Raw genomic sequence first — 19,856 nt, 5'->3', positions numbered from 1 at the left:
TGGTTATCTTCCTCTAGATACTCTCTAGTTTATCTAATATCCTTCCTAAACTGTGACAGTGAGAACTGAACATAATACTCCAGCTGTGATCTGATCATGTCAGAAGACAATGAAATGATCATCTCCTTATTCCTAGAAGCAATGCGAGCAGAGATCACATCTGGAGTTTGGGCTATCATTTTACACTAATGATTCAAAACAGACTTACATTAAAATCCGTGTCATTTTTTAGATAAGATATTGTCTTATCAATCTCTCTCCTATTATGATGAAACAGATGTTTCTCTTTAGAGTGAACAATGTCTTAAGAGTATGGAAAGACAACCAGACTAGGGTCAGAAGCCTTGGCTTGACTCTTGACCCTGTCAAGCACTATCTATAAGACCTTTAGACAAGACTTGTAATCTTTCAGGGCCTCAATTTAAAAAATGGAAGTGTTGGGTTGGGTGACCTCCAAGCTCTAATGCTGTGATTCCATGCCACATACTTTTATTCTGGGCTGTGATGATGTTACACAGGTGACTATGTAGTTTGAATTCCACCGCCATCGTTCTAGGAGCCTGAAGTTCCTGGACAAAAGGCTTCCTTTCATCTTTTTGAAGAACATTTGGTGATAGGTGAACTGTTGATTCTAATAAAGATGTCGAGGACTCATCCTTTAAAGATGCTACTTCTTGCACAGATTCATTATTATCTGAAGATGACACATCAATGATTTTTTGATGCTTTTTAGAAAATGCAGCCAAGGACTCCAGTGCACTTTCAAAGGTTGAATGGTGCTTAATCTGTTGACGAACCCATTTGGAAAGACCTAAGAAAAAAGCAAATCCAAGCAGGACAGTTATGTTGATTATACTTTCAGAAGAATCATAAAATTAATTTTTCAATTCTTTTAAAATAACATGTTTTGCTTTACAGGAATTCAGAATGTTTTTATATCAGAAAAGATAAACTATTACAGAAATAAAAGTTGTTTCTTATTATTTGGAGAACCTGGGGTTGGGGTAAGGGAGGAAGGAGGCCAACAACGTCCCCCATATTGTTGTTGTTGTCCATAATAACTAATCTTTATATAGTGTTTTAATGTTTGCAAAACATTTTACATATGCTATTTCATTTTATTTTCATAAAACTCTGCAAGACAAGTGGTATTATGATCTCCATTGCACATATGAGAAAAGTGAGGTTGGGAAAAGTTGTAAATTGTCTAGAATCATACAGTTACTAAGTGGCTGAGGCAAGATTTGGACTTGACTTGCTATTTCCAAGTCCAACACTATACCCATTTCAGCACCTATCTTATTTACAGAAATAAAATCAAGATTCCATATTTTCATTAGTTTTATCCCTAATTTTCTTCCAAATACAACTGGACACCTTTATAATTGTGTTGGAGTGCTGACATTAACTCGGGCCAATGATTTTATATCAAAAATCGGTAGAGTATAGTTAGTTTGGGGAGAAGTGATTTGGCCTGTGCTATATCCAGATCCCTGCAATAAATATGAATGTGTACTATCACAAGAGAGGCAATATTAGGTACTGGGAATAGATTAAAGTCTTTTGAAAGTCACTGTGATATTCAAGGTTAAGGGAAAGAATAACATTACTAAAAGATGGTCAGCTATATGTTACTCCATTTTCCTTTGGCTTCAAATTTTCCTTCAACTTTTTTCTTGCTTTATCTTTTCTATCAATGCTTAATGCACTATGAAAATTGAATTCAAATATAAATGAGCCAGCACATAGACTTTATTTCAAGACACCAGTCGATATAGTGCTAACCCCTGAGTCAGAAAGATCAAAAATTCAAATCTGGCCTCAGACATTTTTAAGTTGTGTGACCTTGGGCAAGTCACTTAATGCTTGTTTGCCTCAATTTTTCCAACTGTAAAATGAGGTTAATAAAACACCCACCTCATAGAGTTACTATGAAGATCAAGTAGGATGGTATTTTATAAAATCTCTAGCAATGACTAGTACGTGGTTGTTGCTGGTCAGTTGTTCAATCATTTCTGACTCTATGGATATGGGGTTGGGTTTTTTGTTTTGTTTTGTTTTGTTTTGGGGGTGGCACAAAGATACTGGAATAGTTTGCTATTGCCTTCTCCAGTGTGTATCCACTTTTACAGATGAAGAACTGAGGCAAATAGGGATTTAAGTGATTCACTCAAGAGTCATATAGTAAGTGTCTGAAGCCACATTTGAATCAGATCTTCTTGACTCCAAACCCAATGTTCTATTCACTGCACCATGTAGCTGCCTCAACCACATAGTAAGCATGATATAAATGTTAACTATTAAATTCATTATTATGTTCATGTTAGCATTATTGAGAAATAAAAAAATTGATAAGATGTAAGAGAAAAGTAAATCTCCAGTTCTGCTAAATCTCCTCTAGAAATCTGTAATTTAGTTGTCCACCAGTACTGTTTATGTTGCCTTGAGTAAATAATAACCTTTTAGTATCAGTTTTCTTATCTGCAAAAAGTGGTGAGATTGAAGGATGTTGGACTAGATGACCTTTCAGGTCCCTGACAGCTCTCAATCTGTGTATCTGACATTTTTTAATAGACTTTCTGTGTCTGAGAAAGGTAAAAAAAAATACTCTGAGATAATGTTACAATGATAAACCTGAGCTACATGCTAAAAATTTAAGTTGATCTTAAAATATATATGTATAATATATATAATATATAAAATATAAAATCATTTTAAACATATCCTTTATGTTTTTATTTATAGAAAGAACTGTAACTTAAATGCAATTGAATATTACAGTTGTTTCTTCAGTTCTAGCTTTCTGTAAGCAGAGCTGTTCATCTGGTTTACATAAAGCTCTTGTTTACTATTACAAATATAAAGGAATCTGAGCTCCACCTGCTGACGAGATATTGGCATTTAACAGCTATTTATTTGCCTTTAGTTATCTATTTCTTAGCCTCAAATTAAAAGTGGTTGTTTTTTAATCCATCATAGGAACAACCTAATAAAAGAAATAAATTCAACTTTGATATTGATGGTCAAATTTTTGCATCAATCTGATTGTTAATTAAGAATACTGTGATTAAACTGTTAGTAGGCCTGTAAACCTGTTCGATTATATTAGAAAGTAATTAGAACTATGTTTTTTTTTAAAGTGATTTGAATGTTCTTTGACACTGATAATTCCACATGGGGTCAAACATAAATAAAAGCCTCATATTTAGCAAAATATTCATTGTACCACTTTTGTGGTAATGAAAAACTGGAAATAAAGTAGGTCTCATTTGACAGGGGACTGGCTGAACAAATTGTGGTATATGAATGAAATGAATTGTTACTTTACTGTGAGAAGCAATGAAATGAAGAATTCAGAAAAAGATATTAAGACTTATTTAAACGGATGCAAAGTTGAAGTAAGCAAAATCAGGAAAACACAATTATGACAATATAAGCAAAAAGACTAATAAAATTAAAGTGAAAGCTGTGCAATTAAGTGATCATAATTGGGTCCATGGAAGAGTTGAGAAAAGGTACCTCCTTCTTTTCTATGTAGAAGTGAGGGACAGGACTATGGGTGTGAAATATCCTGCATACTATCAGATGGGGTTGATATGTTGGCTGATTTTTTTTAAACTGTCTTTTTTTTTCTCTTATTTTTGTTATATGGGAAAGCTATCTGGTGAGAGGGCATTATATTTGGAATTGTATTAGAAATGGATTGTATTTGGAAAGGGTTATATTAGAAAATAAATGATCTGAAAAGAGGTAATAATAAAAAAATTTCCTTAATATGCTATGATTGATGTTTGGGGGTAGTTAAGTAACATAATATACAGCATACAGGGTCTGGAGTCAGGAAGATTTGTCTTTGTGAATTCAAATCCAGTCTTCAGACTAGCTTACTAGATGTTTGAACCCGAGCAAGTAACATAGTTTCATCATCTGAAAAATGAGCCAAAAAAGGAAACAGAAAGCTATTCTAGTATCTCTGCAAAGAAAATCCCAAGTTGGGCTCATGAAGTGTCCAACATGACTGTAAAATGACCAAGCAATGTGAGCAATGCTGGGTGGTTCAGTATACAGAATACCAAGCCTGTGTTCAGAAAGATTTGAGTTCAAAACCTGCTTCAGACACTTTCTAGCTGTGTGGTCCCAGGCACATCACTTAACCTTGTTTGGCTCATTTTTCTCATCTGTAAAATGAATTGTAGAAGGAAATGGAAAACCACTCCAGTATCTCTGCCAAGAAAGTGGACAATGTCTATGGAGTCATATAGAGTAGGATATGAACAAATGACTGAACAGTAGAAACAACAATGATGTTGTGGAAAAGAAAAATTTATGTTTACACTTAAAATTACAAAAATGAAATACACTCAATTGCTGATATAGAATAAGTCTAGAGTGAACTTTTAACAGCAGTAAAAAAAAGTACCAAGTATTTCCCTCATTTCTTGTTTGTTCCTTGCTTGAACTCAACTTATATCTTCTCAGCATTAAGATGAATGAGACTGGTGTGGGTGGCATATCGGAAAGATGAATTTACTCAAACTAAAGCAAAAATATAAGTTATGTCTTTCTCTACAAAGCTGCTCTACTCTTGTTTTATTTTGTTTTTTGGAGGCAATCAGGGTTAAATGACTTGCCTGGGATCACAAAGTTTATAAAAGTATGAGGCCATATTTGAGTTCAAGTCCTCTGTATCCAGGATCATTGCTCTTTCCACAATACCATTTAGCTGACCCTGTGCAGCATTACTTTCAAAACAAAGAAACAAAAAACTTGTCTTCTATTCAACTACATCCTACTTCTCGGACACATAGAACACTTTTTTTTTTCTTTTTAACCAAACACTACCTTCTCAGAAACTTTATTAACCATAATGTAAATCACAGAAGAAGTACAAATCTTCATAAAGCAAACAAGATATATCACAATCTGTGCCCTTGTACTTTATCCAAAAGCTTCTCAGATCGTCACTTATTTCATACACAATTTTAAGAGATCCTTTTATCTGTTTTCTATCCCATAAGCAGATTAGGCAAATTAGGAGATGTTAGAAGAAAGCACACTATCAACAGTAAGAAGTGACAGCTAACAGTTTGACAGCATATAAAGCACATAGAAGAACTAAAAAAAAAATCACAGCGGCCTGGGATCATTTTGTGTAATAGTATTTGCTCAATACCTCTCAGTAACCACAGAGGGCCTCTGATATCCCAGAGCAAAGTATAATAACTGATGTTTCCAAATGTGGTGGGAACTATGTTTGTTTTGTGAGGACTTCAAGTATAAGACACTGGGGGTTATGGTAGGGAAGGGCTGTTGAGGCTTCTGTCTTCACTTAATCCAGGACTCTTCCATCTTACTCCTCTTCTGCTTTGGAAGCCCTTACCCATCAATGACCTATATCAAGAGCATAGCTTTTAGCTGATAACTTAAGGGAGTACTCAATAAACTTTTTTATTTCCTGACTTAGAAGAGGCCTAACACAGGCTCTCCAGAGCTCCAGTTGCTCAAGGAGACCTTCTTCCTAGGTTCCTAACCTGGTTATCTGTGTAGATTGAGGAGAATACCATTTGAATATTTTTAATTTGAAACTGCATGCTTTTGATTGTTTGTGATTATTAAAAATTGTTTTTGTTGCATTTTATGATTGATGAGTGTGTCTTGTTGCATTTTAACCCCTGAGTCTAATTTGATGAACTGGCCTGGGTTAGGCCTGATTCATAATAATAATCATGATCTTGATTCATTTTTAAAAAAGGTTGAACTATGTTTAGTATACTGTGTTTAGAAAGGCAACAAAGTATGTAATTTCTTTGAGTAACATTTTCATAAAAATATTTAAAATAGGAAAAGTTTGTCACTTAAAGCAAATTATAAGATAGGGAAAAATCTACCATACTGGGATCTATCAATCCCCTATGAAAACCTCTAGAAAGATGACTTGATCTGATAGATGGTTAACAGTATCTTTGCAAAGATGTTTTCAGAAATAGATAAAGTTTAAAAGATTGTTGGGTTTTTTTTTTTCATGGAAAACATTTCCATATTAACTATATTGCAAAAAAAAAAAAAAAAACAAACAAAAAAGAAAAAGAAACATAATGAAAATGAAAAATGGATGCTTCAATATATATATATTCAGAGTTCATCAGTTCTCCCTCTGGAGGTAAATAAAAGTTTTCATTAGGCATCCTTTAGAATTGTCTTTGATCATTGTCTTAATCAGAGTAGCTAAGTCTTTCATAGTTGATTATTGTTATAAGATTGCTGTCTCTGTAAAAATGTCCTCCTTGCTTCACTTTGCATCAATTTATATAAATCTTCCCCGATTTTTCTGAAACCATTCTGCTCTTCATTTCTTATAGAATTACATTATTCTATTATAATCATTGCTCAGTCATTCCCTAATGATGACCATTCCCTCAATTTCCAATTCTTTGTTACCACAAAACGAGATGATACACCCAATTTTTTAAATATCCCTTTCTTTGTTCTTTTTGAAATACAGACCTAATGGCAGCATAGTTAGATTAAAGAGTATGCAAAGTTTTATTGTCCTTTGGGCATAGTTTCAAATTGTTCTCCAGAATACTTGGACCAAGTCACATCAACAGTGTATTAATTTAATGTCCTTATTTTTCCATAAACCTCTAGTATTATAATTTTCCTTTTCTTTCATGTTAATATGATAGGTGTGAAGTGCTACCAAAATCTGATTAATTTTGAATTAATCAAAAGTAATTCAGAACACTTTTTAATATAACTATTGATAGTTTTAACTTTTTCTTCTAAAAACTGTCCATTCATATCCTTTGACCATTTATCAATTAGGAAATGGCTCCAATTTTTGTAAATTTGGCTGTTTCATATATTTTTTTTAAATGAGACCTTTATGAGAGAAACTTGCAGACTATTACTCCTTCCCTCCCCTCAATTTCTTGCTTTCCTTTTAATTTTGGCTTTTAATTTTATTTAAAATAATTTAATTAATTTTTCTTTTAATTTAATTTTAAATTTCCTTTTAGTTTTGTTTGTGCAAACGCCTTTTAATTTCATATAATTAAAATGATATTTTACTTCCCGAGACCCTCTCAATCTTTTATATAATCATAAACACTTCCCTTATTCTTAGATCTTACAGGCAAAATTTCTTATGCTTCTTTAAATTCCTTATGATATCAACTTTTTTTTTTTTTTTAATTTAATAGCTTTTTATTTACAGGATATATGCATGGGTAACTTTACAGCATTAACAATTGCCAAACCTCTTGTTCCAATTTTTCACCTCTTACTCCCCCACCCCCTCCCCTAGATGGCAGGATGACCAGTAGATGTTAAATATATTAAAATATAAATTAGATACACAATAAGTATACATGACCAAAACGTTATTTTGCTGTACAAAAAGAATCAGACTCTGAAATATTGTACAATTAGCTTGTGAAGGAAATCAAAAATGCAGGTGTGCATAAATATAGGGATTGGGAATTCAATGTAATGGTTTTTAGTCATCTCCCAGAGTTCTTTTTCTGGGCATAGCTGGTTCAGTTCATTACTGCTCCATTGGAAATGATTTGGTTGTATGATATCAACTTTTATGAAAAAAACTGGATTTTCAAACAAAATACAGAACATTTTTATATCTGGGAGTTCCAACTTCAAGAAATATTTCTTTAAAAAGATAATGCTAAGTAACAAAGATTATTACTATATTGTTCTCCTGAGTTTCTTACCAGATATATATCGATCTGGGTTGCTTCTGAAGCGATCATCAACTAAAATAAGAGCTCCCCAATCATTTTTGTGCCGAATACACCTATGGGGAAATAGCGAAAAGGAAAATATTTGAAGTAATTATGTGATGAAACAAAATAAAAATTTTAGTTAGATAGTCAAAAGCATGAAGATAGTCTAAACATGTCAGTTACACATCCCTATAATGGAAACTAGCTTTAGGAGAAAGATGTAAAAGTTATCCAGAAAAATAGTTAAATAAACTAGGTATACCTTATTTAAAAAAAACTTCTCAACTAATAGTTGATACCACAAAGTTAGGTTAAAAAGTTTCTTTGCATACAAGAGAATTTAATTATTTGAAAATTTTTCCCCCAAAGTATACTCATCAATTCTACAGTTTTTAAAAAAAATCCATGTATTTATGCAGATGCTCTTAAATAATATCTACATTTAAATAAACTTTGCCTGTCTTTTTGTGGGTCATAGATCTCATGGTAGGTCACAAGATTATGGGTTCCTAGATTGAAGGATGGGATTAGAAAAAACTGAGGTCCAGAGAGGCCAAGATGACTGGCCAGAATGCTGTGAAAAATCTAAAATCTCAATGATCTTGTGATGGGGTTTTGCAAGGGTTAATGTCAAAGAATCATCCATGCTTATATTTCGAAAAATAAAATAAAAGGCTTTAATTAAAATATATATTAGCTAAAAAAAAAAAAAAGAAAGGAAAAAAAAATCTAAAATCCTGTCTTAGCCAGTCAAAAGTTGATTAGCCTATGAGTGTCATGCTGTTAGAATGGAGATTTTCAAGAAGTTGGAGCACTACTAATTGGGGATGTGGTAGACAAGATTCCTGGTCAGGTTAAGGTTGAAATCAATCATCTCTGTGATTCAGTCACAGTACCATGGGAGTAGTCTTTTTAGGGGGGAATGGAAGGGTTTGGCAATCAGGGTTAAGTGCCTTGCCCAGAGTTACACAGCTAGCATCAAGTTTCTGAGACTGGAATTGAACTTAGGTGCTCCTGACTTCCTGGTTCTCTATTCACTGAACCAATGCCTCTGAGAGCAGTCTTTGCTTTTTTCAATTTAGTTTTGTACAGAATATGATGTAAATTTTTTAACAAGTTCTAATTAGTACAGCATTCAAATTAGTTTTACTTTAACTTCTAATAAAAAATGAAATTTATATTAGTTTTATGTTGTCAAATTCTGATTGACTAGAATGTTCCAAGAAAGAAATAATCTAAAGGAATTTTATGATTTAGTGTTGCTTAATTCTTTAAGCACTATGATTTTTTTTTTTAAATTTCAACCCTTCTTAAAAAGTCATGATAAAATATACCATTATATTTTTCTGCCTTAAATAGTACACTGTATATTAACTGATCTTTCTTTTCTCATGATTCAGCAAGTTTATGCTCATGAACATTAATTCTCATTATGTAGCACTAATGCTACAAACATAGATGGTGTAGAAGACTGGGTTGCATCTGAACTTATCCCAAGACATATTTCAGAAGTACACACACACACACATATACATACACACACACACACGTATACGGCTGTTGTAATTTTAATATATATTTATTTTAAAAAGCTTCATTCTTTTAAGCGTAATTTAAAAAACAGATAATTGGTCAACTTTGTAGACTATGTAATATTGTTATTTTAAGTAAAAATTAATTATTGAATCAAAGGATTTCTTCTGTCCATTCTAAGATTTCCCCTACTATTTTTCTTTGTTTCCCTTTTGTGACTTTTCTATACAATCCTCTCACCATCTTCCTTCTCTTTCTGCCATTTTTCCTCCCCCCTCTATAGCCATCTCCTGTGATCTGGTACTCTCTCTTGTGATCTGGCACTGTCAGGATCCACTTTTTATAGTTTCTTGCTTGGTCTGACCAACCAGTCAGACCTGCATCTGCACTGAATGTCGTTTTGAATTTGCCCTTCAAATGCTACATTAACAGACTTCCCATTATTGTCAAGAGAATAGTATCCTCCTTGTTACTCAGTCTCAACCTTGGTATTATGCTCACTCCTTATTTATACTCATTCTACATAACTAATTTGGTGCGATTAGTTTCTGCTTTTACAACCTATTTCAAATATACACCCTTTCCTTTTACTCATTCATCTAGGACCTCATGCAGGACTCATCATCTTACTCTTGGACTATACAGCCCCTAGTCTGTTGGTTGGGGTCTCCCTTGGACTATACAGCCCCTAGTCTGTTGGTTGGGGTCTCCCTCAAGTATCTTTCCATCCTAAGTCATTCTCTACTTAACTGGCAAGGTGATTTTTCTAGGATACACATCTGATCATGACATTTCCCCCTAACTCTCCGATTCAAATTCCAATGGATACCTATCACCTCTAAAATTAAATAGAAAATGTTCAACTTAAAGTCCTTCACAAATTGGCTCCCTCTTACCTTTCTAGAATTACTTTTTACCCTTTTCCATGTACTCTTATGATCCAGTGATAATGGCCTTCTTATTTTATTATTATTATTTTGGGAGGAAGGCAATTGGGCTTAAGTGCCTTACCCAGGATTTGAACTCAGGTCCTCCTGCCTCTAGGGCCAGTGATCTAGTCATTGTGCCACCTAGCCGCCCCTTGACAGCAACTCTCTTGCTATTCTTCTCACACAAGTTTCCATCTCCCAATTCAACACGTTTTCTTTCTTTTTTTTTTTTTTTAATTTAATAGCCTTTTATTTACAGGATATATGCATGGGTAACTTTACAGCATTAACAATTGCCAAACCTCTTGTTCCAATTTTTCACCTCTTACTCCCCCCCACCCCCTCCCCCAGATGGCAGGATGACCAGTAGATTCAACACATTTTCTTTGGCTATCACCTCTGCCTTGAATTCTCTCCCTCTTGGTTTCTTTTAAGACTCTGTTCCAATGATACAGTCTGTGCAAAGTTTTTTTTTTTTTTTTTTGATCCCAAGCTCCCTTATGGCCACTTCCACTAACGCCAGCACCTTCCCTGTGGTTTGGCTTCCAAGTTACATTGTGTGTAACTTGTTTGTTCACCTTGAGGGCAAAGATTGTGCTTTTGCCTTTCTTTGTATCCTCATTTCTGAGTACAGGGACTGGTACACATGAAGTGTTCAATGAATGTTTCTTATTGACTGATTTGGTTTTTTTTTCCCCAAAAATGTCAGCTTTTACACTTCAAAATATGTTAATTGGGTTCTGAGATATTATGGTTTTATTGTCTCTTATTTTACAAGGTATGGAGCAATATGACTAGTCTTCAAAATAGTCTTAGTTTAGATAGTTCATCATTTGATATCTTACATTCCGTAATTCCACTTACCTGCCAAGTGCCTGGTTCAGGGCTCTATAAGCTTGAATTTCATACCACTGGCGGCCGGGTAAAAGACCTCGTTTTGAATGTTGGTCATTGTATTTTCTCTTTAATTCAACCTAAAGGTAGGATGGTACATATTATTATATTATTATTACTTCGGTTAAAAAAAAAAGACCAAAAGGAATAGGTAAATATTTAGCCTTTAAATTACCTACAGATAATTTTCAGCTTCCTCAGAGTGTTATTATGGGCATGCATTTCATAATTTAGATCCAGCTATCTAACTTTTTTTAATCACTTATAAATGTCAATCATGAAAAGTAATATATTAAAGCATTTCATTATATCTCAGGGACTTCAAAGTCTTCCATTTCATCTACCCTAAAAATATCTAATCAATACCTTAAAAGTGAACTTCACAAATCCGTTGTTACAAATACACCATTCTAAGTGGGGTTTTTTGTTTTATATATGCACATTTTGCCTCTTTAAAGAGATTAGATGTTCTCAATAGTCAAAAGATAATATCTTTTATTATTATTATTATTAAAACAGAACATTTTGCATAAGAAGGAACTGAAGGCTGGATTGCATTCTAATTGTGAAATTGTGATTTGACAATACTTCTAAAATCAATAAGTCATTGTTTCTTTCAAGAATTATGATATAAGTAAATAAAAGGTGCTCTTTAAAAAAAAGTATGAAACATTTCAAAGAATGACATCTCTAATTATTCTCTTCAATTATTTCTAAAAATAGTGATATAACTATGCTTTCTGGACACTGGAGGGCTTTTTCCTTAATTTTAAATAAGAATAACATGGAGGTCTCTCTCCTCAAACTTTGGTTACAGTGTAGGAGTAATAAAACTGACATTAGACTCTATTGAGCACCTGGATGGAAAGTTACATTCCTGCCCTAAGTTTCCTTAAAAGGCAAATGGAACTGGACTCAAGACTACATTAGTCTAGGTTTAAACAACAATTTATTGACATAATTTCTCAGTCATCTAAAACCCAACATATAAGTAATGAGAAGATCAATATATAATGAGTAACTCAAGCTTGATGGATTCTCCACTGCTGTGAGAATCAACACACTCTTCAGAATGGATGTTCAACTGTGAAGAAATGGGCTAAGAGGGAGGGAACAAATGAACCAGTTCTCTACTCTCTTTTTTTTTTTTTTTAAATAGCTTTTTATTTTCAAGATATATGCATGGGTAATTTTTCATCATTGACAATTGAAAATTTGTTCCAATTTTTCCCCTTCTCCCCACCCCCTCCCCCAGATGGCAGGTTGACCAATACATGTTAAATATGTTAAAATATATGTAAAATACAATATATGCATATATGTCCAAACAGTTATTTTACTGTACAAAAAGAATCAGACTTTGAAATGGTGTACAATTAACCTGTGAAGGAAATCAAAAATGCAGGCAGACAAAAATAGAGGGATTGGGAATTCTATGTAGTGGTTCATAGTCATCTCTCCCAGAGTTCTTTCCCTGGGTATAGCTGGTTCGGTTCATTACTGCTCTATTGGAACTGATTTGGTTTATCTCATTATTGAAGAGAGCCACATCCATCAGAATTGATAATCATATAGTATTGTTGTTGAAGTAAACGATCTCCTGGTCCTGCTCATTTCACTCAGCATCAGTTCATGTAAGTCTCTCCAGGCCTTTCTGAAATCATCCAGCTGGTCATTTCTTACAAAACAATAATATTCCATAATATTCATATGCCACAATTTATTCAGCCATCTCCCAATTGATGGGCATCTACTCAGTTTCCAGCTTCTAGCTACTACAAAAAGGACTTCCACAAACATTCTTGCACATACAGGTCTGTTTCCCTCCTTTAAGATCTCTTTGGGATATAAGCCCAGTAGTAACACTGCTGGATCAAAGGATATTCACAGTTTGATAACTTTTTGAGCATAGTTCCAAATTGCTCTCCAGAATGGCTGGATGTATTCACAATTCCACCAACAATGTATCAGTGTCCCAGTTTTCCCACATGCCCTCCAACATTCTGCATTATCTTTCCCTGTCATTCTAGCCAATCTGAGAGGTGTGTAGTGGTATCTCAGAGTTGTCTTAATTTGCATTTCTCTTATTAATAATGACTTGGAGCATCTTTTCATATGGCTAGAAACAGTTTCAATTTCTTCACCTGAGAATTATCTGTTCATATCCTTTGACCATTTATCAAATTGGAGAATGGCTTGATTTCTTATAGAGTCAATTCTCTATATATTTTGGAAATGAGGCCTTTATCAGAACCTTTGACTGTAAAAATATTTTCCCAATTTATTGTATCCCTTCTAATCTTGTCTGCATTAGTTTCATTTATACAAAACTTTTCAATTTGATATAATCAGATTTTTCTATTTTGTGATCAATAATGATCTCTAGTTCTTCTTTGGTCATAAATTCCTTCCTCTTCCACAGATCTGAGAGATAAACTATCCTATGTTCTTCTAATTTATTTATAATTTCATTCTTTTTTTTTCTTTCTTTTTTTATCTCATTCATGATCTCAGATCATGAACCCATTTTGACCTTATCTTGGTGTACAGTGTTAAGTGTGGGTCAATGTGTAGTTTCTGCCATATTAATTTCCAATTTTCCCAGCAGTTTTTGTCAAACAGTGAAATCTTATCCCAAAAGCTAGGGTCTATGGGTTTGTCAAACACTACATTATTAAAGTTATTTGTTCTTTGAACCTATTTCACTGATCAACTAGTCTATTTATTTCTTAGCCAGTACCAAATGGTTTTGGTAACTGCTGCTTTATAATATAATTTTAAGTCTGGTACAGCTAAGCCACCTTCATTTGAGTTTTTTTTTCATTAGTTCCCTTGAAATTCTTGACCTTTTGTTTTTCTACATGGTGTTCTCTATTCTTGCTGAGTATCCTTTCCATGATATTGCTGCATAAATTAAATATTATATGGGCTACAAGTATCTTATCTCATTCAAATTCCTAGCTAGAATAACTAGACTGGTCTGAGTTAGGCTTGACTCCAAACACCTGACACATAGCTGCAAGAATTGGTCTAGACAGACCTCATGGAAGAAGTAGGGAAAAAGTGATGTGAAGGCCTCAGTTGGATGCAATCCTCATGGTCAAGCCAGGAGATATAAACTATTCATTTCAGGGGCTTATTATCCCTAAAAGAGGAAGATCTTGCAAATGAAAATTAATCTAAATAATCAAGACTCCTACAATTTCAAGAAAACAGGAGTTGGATTTCTTACAAAGTATATTAGGAAACTTTTTCTTTCAATTTTTATTGGCTACAGAAGATGGGTTTTCTAAGCTTGCTCTGTAAGCTGCCCTGACCTTCAACAAGACCAACAAGATGCCAATTATAAGCCTCCATAACAAATATCTGCTTGGTCTGTAAACATTGTGGGGTCACTGTGGCACCCAGGCAGACTGAACCCAGATGAAAAATCAACCACATTTTAGAGAGATGTGTTTTTCCACACTAGAATAACAAGGCAATCTAATAAGAAAAAGGCAAAGAATGCAACTGCAATAAATCATTGGTAATATATACACTGAATGCTTTGAGGGAAGGAGAAGTGATTTAAACAAAGACACTATGAAATTCAAGGAGAATTGGTTTTCACTACTGGGAGGAAAAGTAATACCTGGTCAGAACATATGGCATCCTACATTTTTGATGTGGATACAGGCATCATCTAAATATTGCATAATACTATAACTACTTCAATGTTCAATTTAACAAGCATTTATTAAGTATTCACTATGTGCCAAGTACTGTGTTTCTTCCAGAAAGGTATGACTCCAGGCTACCAAAATAACTTGTGATATAGGGTTTTGTGGACTATGAAACATGCAAAGCCATAGTCATAAAGAAATAAAGAATTGTGGCTTTTCCATCTGACTTATAGATCATTCCATTTAAACGGATGAAAAATTCTGTATACAATAAGGAACCTCCTCAATATAATAATGACTTAACAGCAGTAAGCAGTAATTTACAAGTTATATTAAGTCACAATCTATAAGCCTATGTTGGGTCTGTAGGATAATAATTCAAGTTAGGGATACATGGCATATTTGGAAAGTTATCAAATATAATATTTAAATTACAAATTGAAATAATTTTATGGAATAAATTCATTCAGTTTTCACATGTTATCCATGTAACAAAGTGCTGAGTGCGAGGGGAAAATTATAGAACAGGTTACTACATTGCTTTTCTTAAATAAAATAACAAAGCCAAAGTTTTCAGATGCAAGATCAAACACAAATGTAATTAATTTAACCTATCTAGTAGTTGTTCTTTCTTGTTGTTCAATCGATTTCTATCATGTCCAAGTCTTTATAAATCCTTTTGGGGTTTCTTGGCAAAAATTTAGGAGTGGTTTGCCATTTCTTTTTCCAGCTCATTTTGCAGATGAGGAAACTGAGGCAAGTAGGGTTAAATGACTTGCTCAGGGTTATACAACTAGTAAGTATCTGAGGCCACATTTGCCCTCTTCTCTTCCTGACTCCAGACCCAGCACTCTGCCTACTGTGCCACCTAGCTGTGCCACTTAACTAGTACTCTCAACAATTTGAAAATGTTTAGATGGATCAAACCTAAATGACAAAATTTGCAATGCATGGGAGTGTTCATTTAAATTCCATGCAATGGAATCTGTTTTAAATGAACCACCAGAGAAGTATAAAATAATTCCAGGATTCTATCGATGAACAAAGGAATTAAGATGTAAGCTACTTTACCTGCAAAAGATTTACAATCTAGCTGGTAAGATAAAAAAAAAAATAAAAATACATGAAACAAAGAGTAAAATAGTAACAAAGACTAAAATATAAGTGCTAAGGGGACACTTATATAGATGTTTACCAAAATAATATTCTGTATGGTGAAGAGATTGGTCTCTTCCTGGAGGAGATCAAATTTGTTGGATCTTAGAGAAGGAATGGACATGAGGTAGCATGAACAAGAGAAGATCTATTAAGTCAGTGATAGCAAAGGATTATGATTGGACATGCTGACATCCATAAATGGTGACAAAGCAGTATCGTGTGTTGTAACAAATCAGGTGGCAAGTATTGGTGAAGTAAAGACATCATCTTGTTATCTTTCACAAAGTTAATCGGGGGTGAAAGTAGGTGCTTAATAAATGTTTGCTTTATATAAGTAGAACCAAGAAAAGTAATCATGTGGCTAAGTGAGCCAAGTCACACCAAGGTGGTTCAGGGTGCACAGAACACTGAACCTGGAGTCAGGCAGAGCAGAATTGAGATCTGGCCTCAGCTACTTCCTAGCTGTATGTCCCTGGGCAAGTCATTAAACTGTTTCTTTCTTATTGTAAAATGGCAACAATGACAATACCTCTCTAGGCTATTGTGAGGGTCAAATGAAATAACATAGGTAAAGCACTTTGAAAACCTTAAAATGCTATATGAGTGCTAGTTATTATACACAGGAGTGAAGATATCGAATGCAGGGCAAGTTAGTGAACAATGGTGTGCCTTACTTTCCCTATTTGAAAAATTGTAATAATTATTATTCTTGCAAATGAGTCAGAAAGGTTGCAAAGTTAAAATAATCAGAAAATTTCCAATTTCAAAATGCCACATAAAATATTAATTAATAATGACAAATGACAACCAGTTACATATAATGTATTTATCCATAAGCAACCTCTGAATAAAAAAACAACAACAACAAAAAAAAAACCAAAAAAAAAAAAAAAAAACCACCTCTGAATAAAACAACAATGGCTGCCTGAAGATACAGGTTCCAGTTTCTTGGCCCTTGTTGAAACTTCCACAAACATGGGCCCAGGAAGACTCTCTTTGTAGTTGGAATCAGCTATATAAGAACCTCCCTTGCTTATCAGACTGAATCACCCTAGAAAATAAGAGTATTATAGATACAAAAGAACTGCTTCCTTGCAAAAATTTTCCAGTTTTGTTGTGAACCACTGACATCAATTGTTTTAACAAGACGCAAAACTACTCAAGAAAAACGAAAGGCATGTCAATGTTCTTTGGTATAGTGTTAACCTTTTAAAACTGACAACCAAAAGAACATGCTTCAGGAGAGAAAACAGAAGACTCCTAACTGCTTCTGACAGGTAACTTTCAATTTGAATTTGGTTAAGAAATTTTACATTATGTTCTTATGCCCTTTAAAAAACAATCTGTCAAATATACCAAATCAAACTTTGTAACCAGAAAATAAATTTACTTTGATTTCATAGATCTAAAATTTGTTTAGTCACAAGTCAACTGTTCAATGAAGAAACATGTCCCCTTATATTCTACTGAGGAATATAATGCAAATGCTAAATAATAAGGTGCCTCAGAAAACAAAAAAACCCTAATATACATTTTAAATAGAAAAACATACATAAATTAGAATTCAGCAATAAGAACTCAGGGAATGCTAAAAGAAAAGAGGTGTGTGTGTGTGTGTGTGTGTGTGTGTGTGTGTGTGTGTATTTAGGAAAGATTCTACTGTATTTGCAAAAATCTCATATGTTGAACTACAGTTGTTTTGAAGACATTTCCTTTTTTCTTCTCATTATGTAATTTAAGTGGTTTCTCAAATGAGATTTTCCTTGAAGGAGTTTGGTATCCACATGCCTTTTGCCAACAGCTTAGGGGTTTTCAAAGTATCCTGCCACTCCGATGATTACATATGACACTACTATACATGATAATAGTCACTTTCCCTTTGATAACAATTACTGCTTGAAGTATACGATTATAAAGTAGCCAGAGATTATTTAGCAGTTCCTAGAACAAAAAAAAATTATAATTTTTCTAATCTTTCTTTTTATATTAGACTATAATCTCCTGTCCCCAATTAACTATATTCCATTTCTTGAACACTGTCAAATAGCTTTTTAAAACCAGACTCCACTAAACTTAATATTAAAATGAAGTGAACTCTGGGTTTTCAAAGGCTATATTAATAGAATATACACTCAAATAGGTCCATGGAATCTGGAAAAGGTCTAGTGATGGGGTTAGTGACAGAGAAGCCTAGCTAAGAAATTCATTATCAGTAGACTGGCCAACATATGGGGTCCTTTTTTGTTTGTTTGTTTTGTCTCATTTTTGTTTTGTTTTGGTGACAGCAATTCATGAAGACTTGTCTTCAAAAAGAAAAAAAACAAAGTGACTAATACATAATTTTTTCATTATTATAAAAATAATTGAATAAAAATAAAGCATAATTGAAAAAAATAAAGCATAAAAAACTAGTTATCCTTAAAGAGTCATGTTTTCATTGGAGGTAACTGATGAGTTGAGTCACTTGAAGATTAAACAGACGCCTTATTGTTAGAGTAGGAAAGGTGAAAGGCTAGTGCAACCCATTTTAATGGAAACAGAATCTATTTCATTGTCTATCTATGCTATATCAGGCATCAAAATCCACGCCCGATTCAAAATGGCATGTTTCATATGTGAAAAAGCCAGTTTCTCCTGCTAGCAAATCTTTTAAATGTGCAGTAAACCATAGGCTATAAGGGATTAGTTAAAATGTCAAAAGACAGCCTTTTACTTTTACCTGCTCATCCTTAAAAATATATTCTTAGCTACCAGGCATGCTTTCCAGACAAATACCTTTAGCAGGCAGAAGCAAAAGGCCCATGGCAAGCTCCGCCATCTTGTAGCTGTCAGAGAAATTAGTCTTTGATCTGTCTGGGAGGTCACAGTCACATTTACATTAGCTACATAATCTAACAACATCATACCTGTTACTCACTGCTTCTTTTAATGCTTAAGGAGACAGACTTTTCTCTGCTATGGGAAATTAACTGTGAATGTTTTTTCTAAGTTCTGACAAAAAGTAAACACCATAATAAACTTTACCTGACTGAAGTTTGGAAAGATGACTTTTTAGAACAGTTAATATTGCATTTCAAATATACTTGATAAATCCTGTCTATTTTAAACTATAATTCTATAGCAGGGGTTTAAGCATAAAATAAAACTACTAAGTAAGGATTTTTGGAATAGTCTAGAAATAATAAGGATTACGTGATTCATTCTTTCATAAAATTGTTTTCTTTCTAATAACCAGTTAGATGTTGATGAGAGGTGAATAGCAAACTGAATTTGATGGTCTCTAGACAGCAGTGAAATCATGTCCATATCTAAAGTTCACATGATTGACATGAGCAGATGGGAAGCCCCTGAGAACGGCAAAAGTTGGGCAAGTCAGACTATTTTCAGAATTATGCAATAGGCAGAAAAACTAAGGGCAAAACAATTAAGATATAAAATAAGTGATTTCTGGTTCCATGAAACAGAGTAGAAAGAATGTCAAATCTAAAGTTAAAAGATCTGGATTCAAGTCCTACTGAAGTTGTGTACTATCATTGGGATCTTAAGCAAGGTATTTAATCTCTCTAGACCCGAGTTTCTTTATATATAAAATAAGGGAGATGGGCTATTCGGTCTTTAAAATCCCTTCTAGTTATAAAAATGTATGAATTCTTTAGCCTGTAATATTGCTCATGTTATAGCAAAAAAAAAAAAAAAAATTATCTTTGGACTGGGAACAATCACAGTAACAAAGACCACAGCTGTAGTAGGTGAAATGAGAGAAATAACTCTCATGGGCTAGGATGGATATAATGTCAACAAATTTCACTAACATAATTCCTTTTTTGACTTGGTTGCAACCAACAGTCTTAAGCCCAATAGTAGCTGTGTACAAGAGCAGTCTTTTAAACATTTAATTAATAGCTTCTAAAGAGAAACAAATGGTGTGACAAATACAAGCT

General features: G+C 33.6%; 1 protein-coding gene across 5 annotated transcripts in view; it reads right to left on the bottom strand.

The window, feature by feature from the left end:
* The window catches only part of BRIP1 (BRCA1 interacting protein C-terminal helicase 1), a 378,898-nt gene that overhangs the window by 169,298 nt on the left and 189,744 nt on the right, over positions 1-19,856 (bottom strand). For all 5 annotated transcript variants that reach the window (XM_031966520.1, XM_031966525.1, XM_031966521.1 and 2 more), the window contains 3 exons: positions 11,066-11,175; positions 7,728-7,810; positions 488-811 (listed from right to left, as the gene is read on the bottom strand). In XM_031966520.1, the coding sequence (XP_031822380.1) occupies positions 488-811; positions 7,728-7,810; positions 11,066-11,175 (517 nt within the window). The remainder of the gene's footprint in view (positions 1-487; positions 812-7,727; positions 7,811-11,065; positions 11,176-19,856) is intronic.

Source organism: Sarcophilus harrisii, chromosome 4, assembly GCF_902635505.1.
Source record: "Sarcophilus harrisii chromosome 4, mSarHar1.11, whole genome shotgun sequence".
In the NCBI taxonomy this organism is placed as follows: Eukaryota; Metazoa; Chordata; class Mammalia; order Dasyuromorphia; family Dasyuridae; genus Sarcophilus; species Sarcophilus harrisii.
The sequence above is the reverse complement of the archived record's forward strand: the minus strand, read 5'-3'. Positions and strand labels throughout refer to the sequence as shown.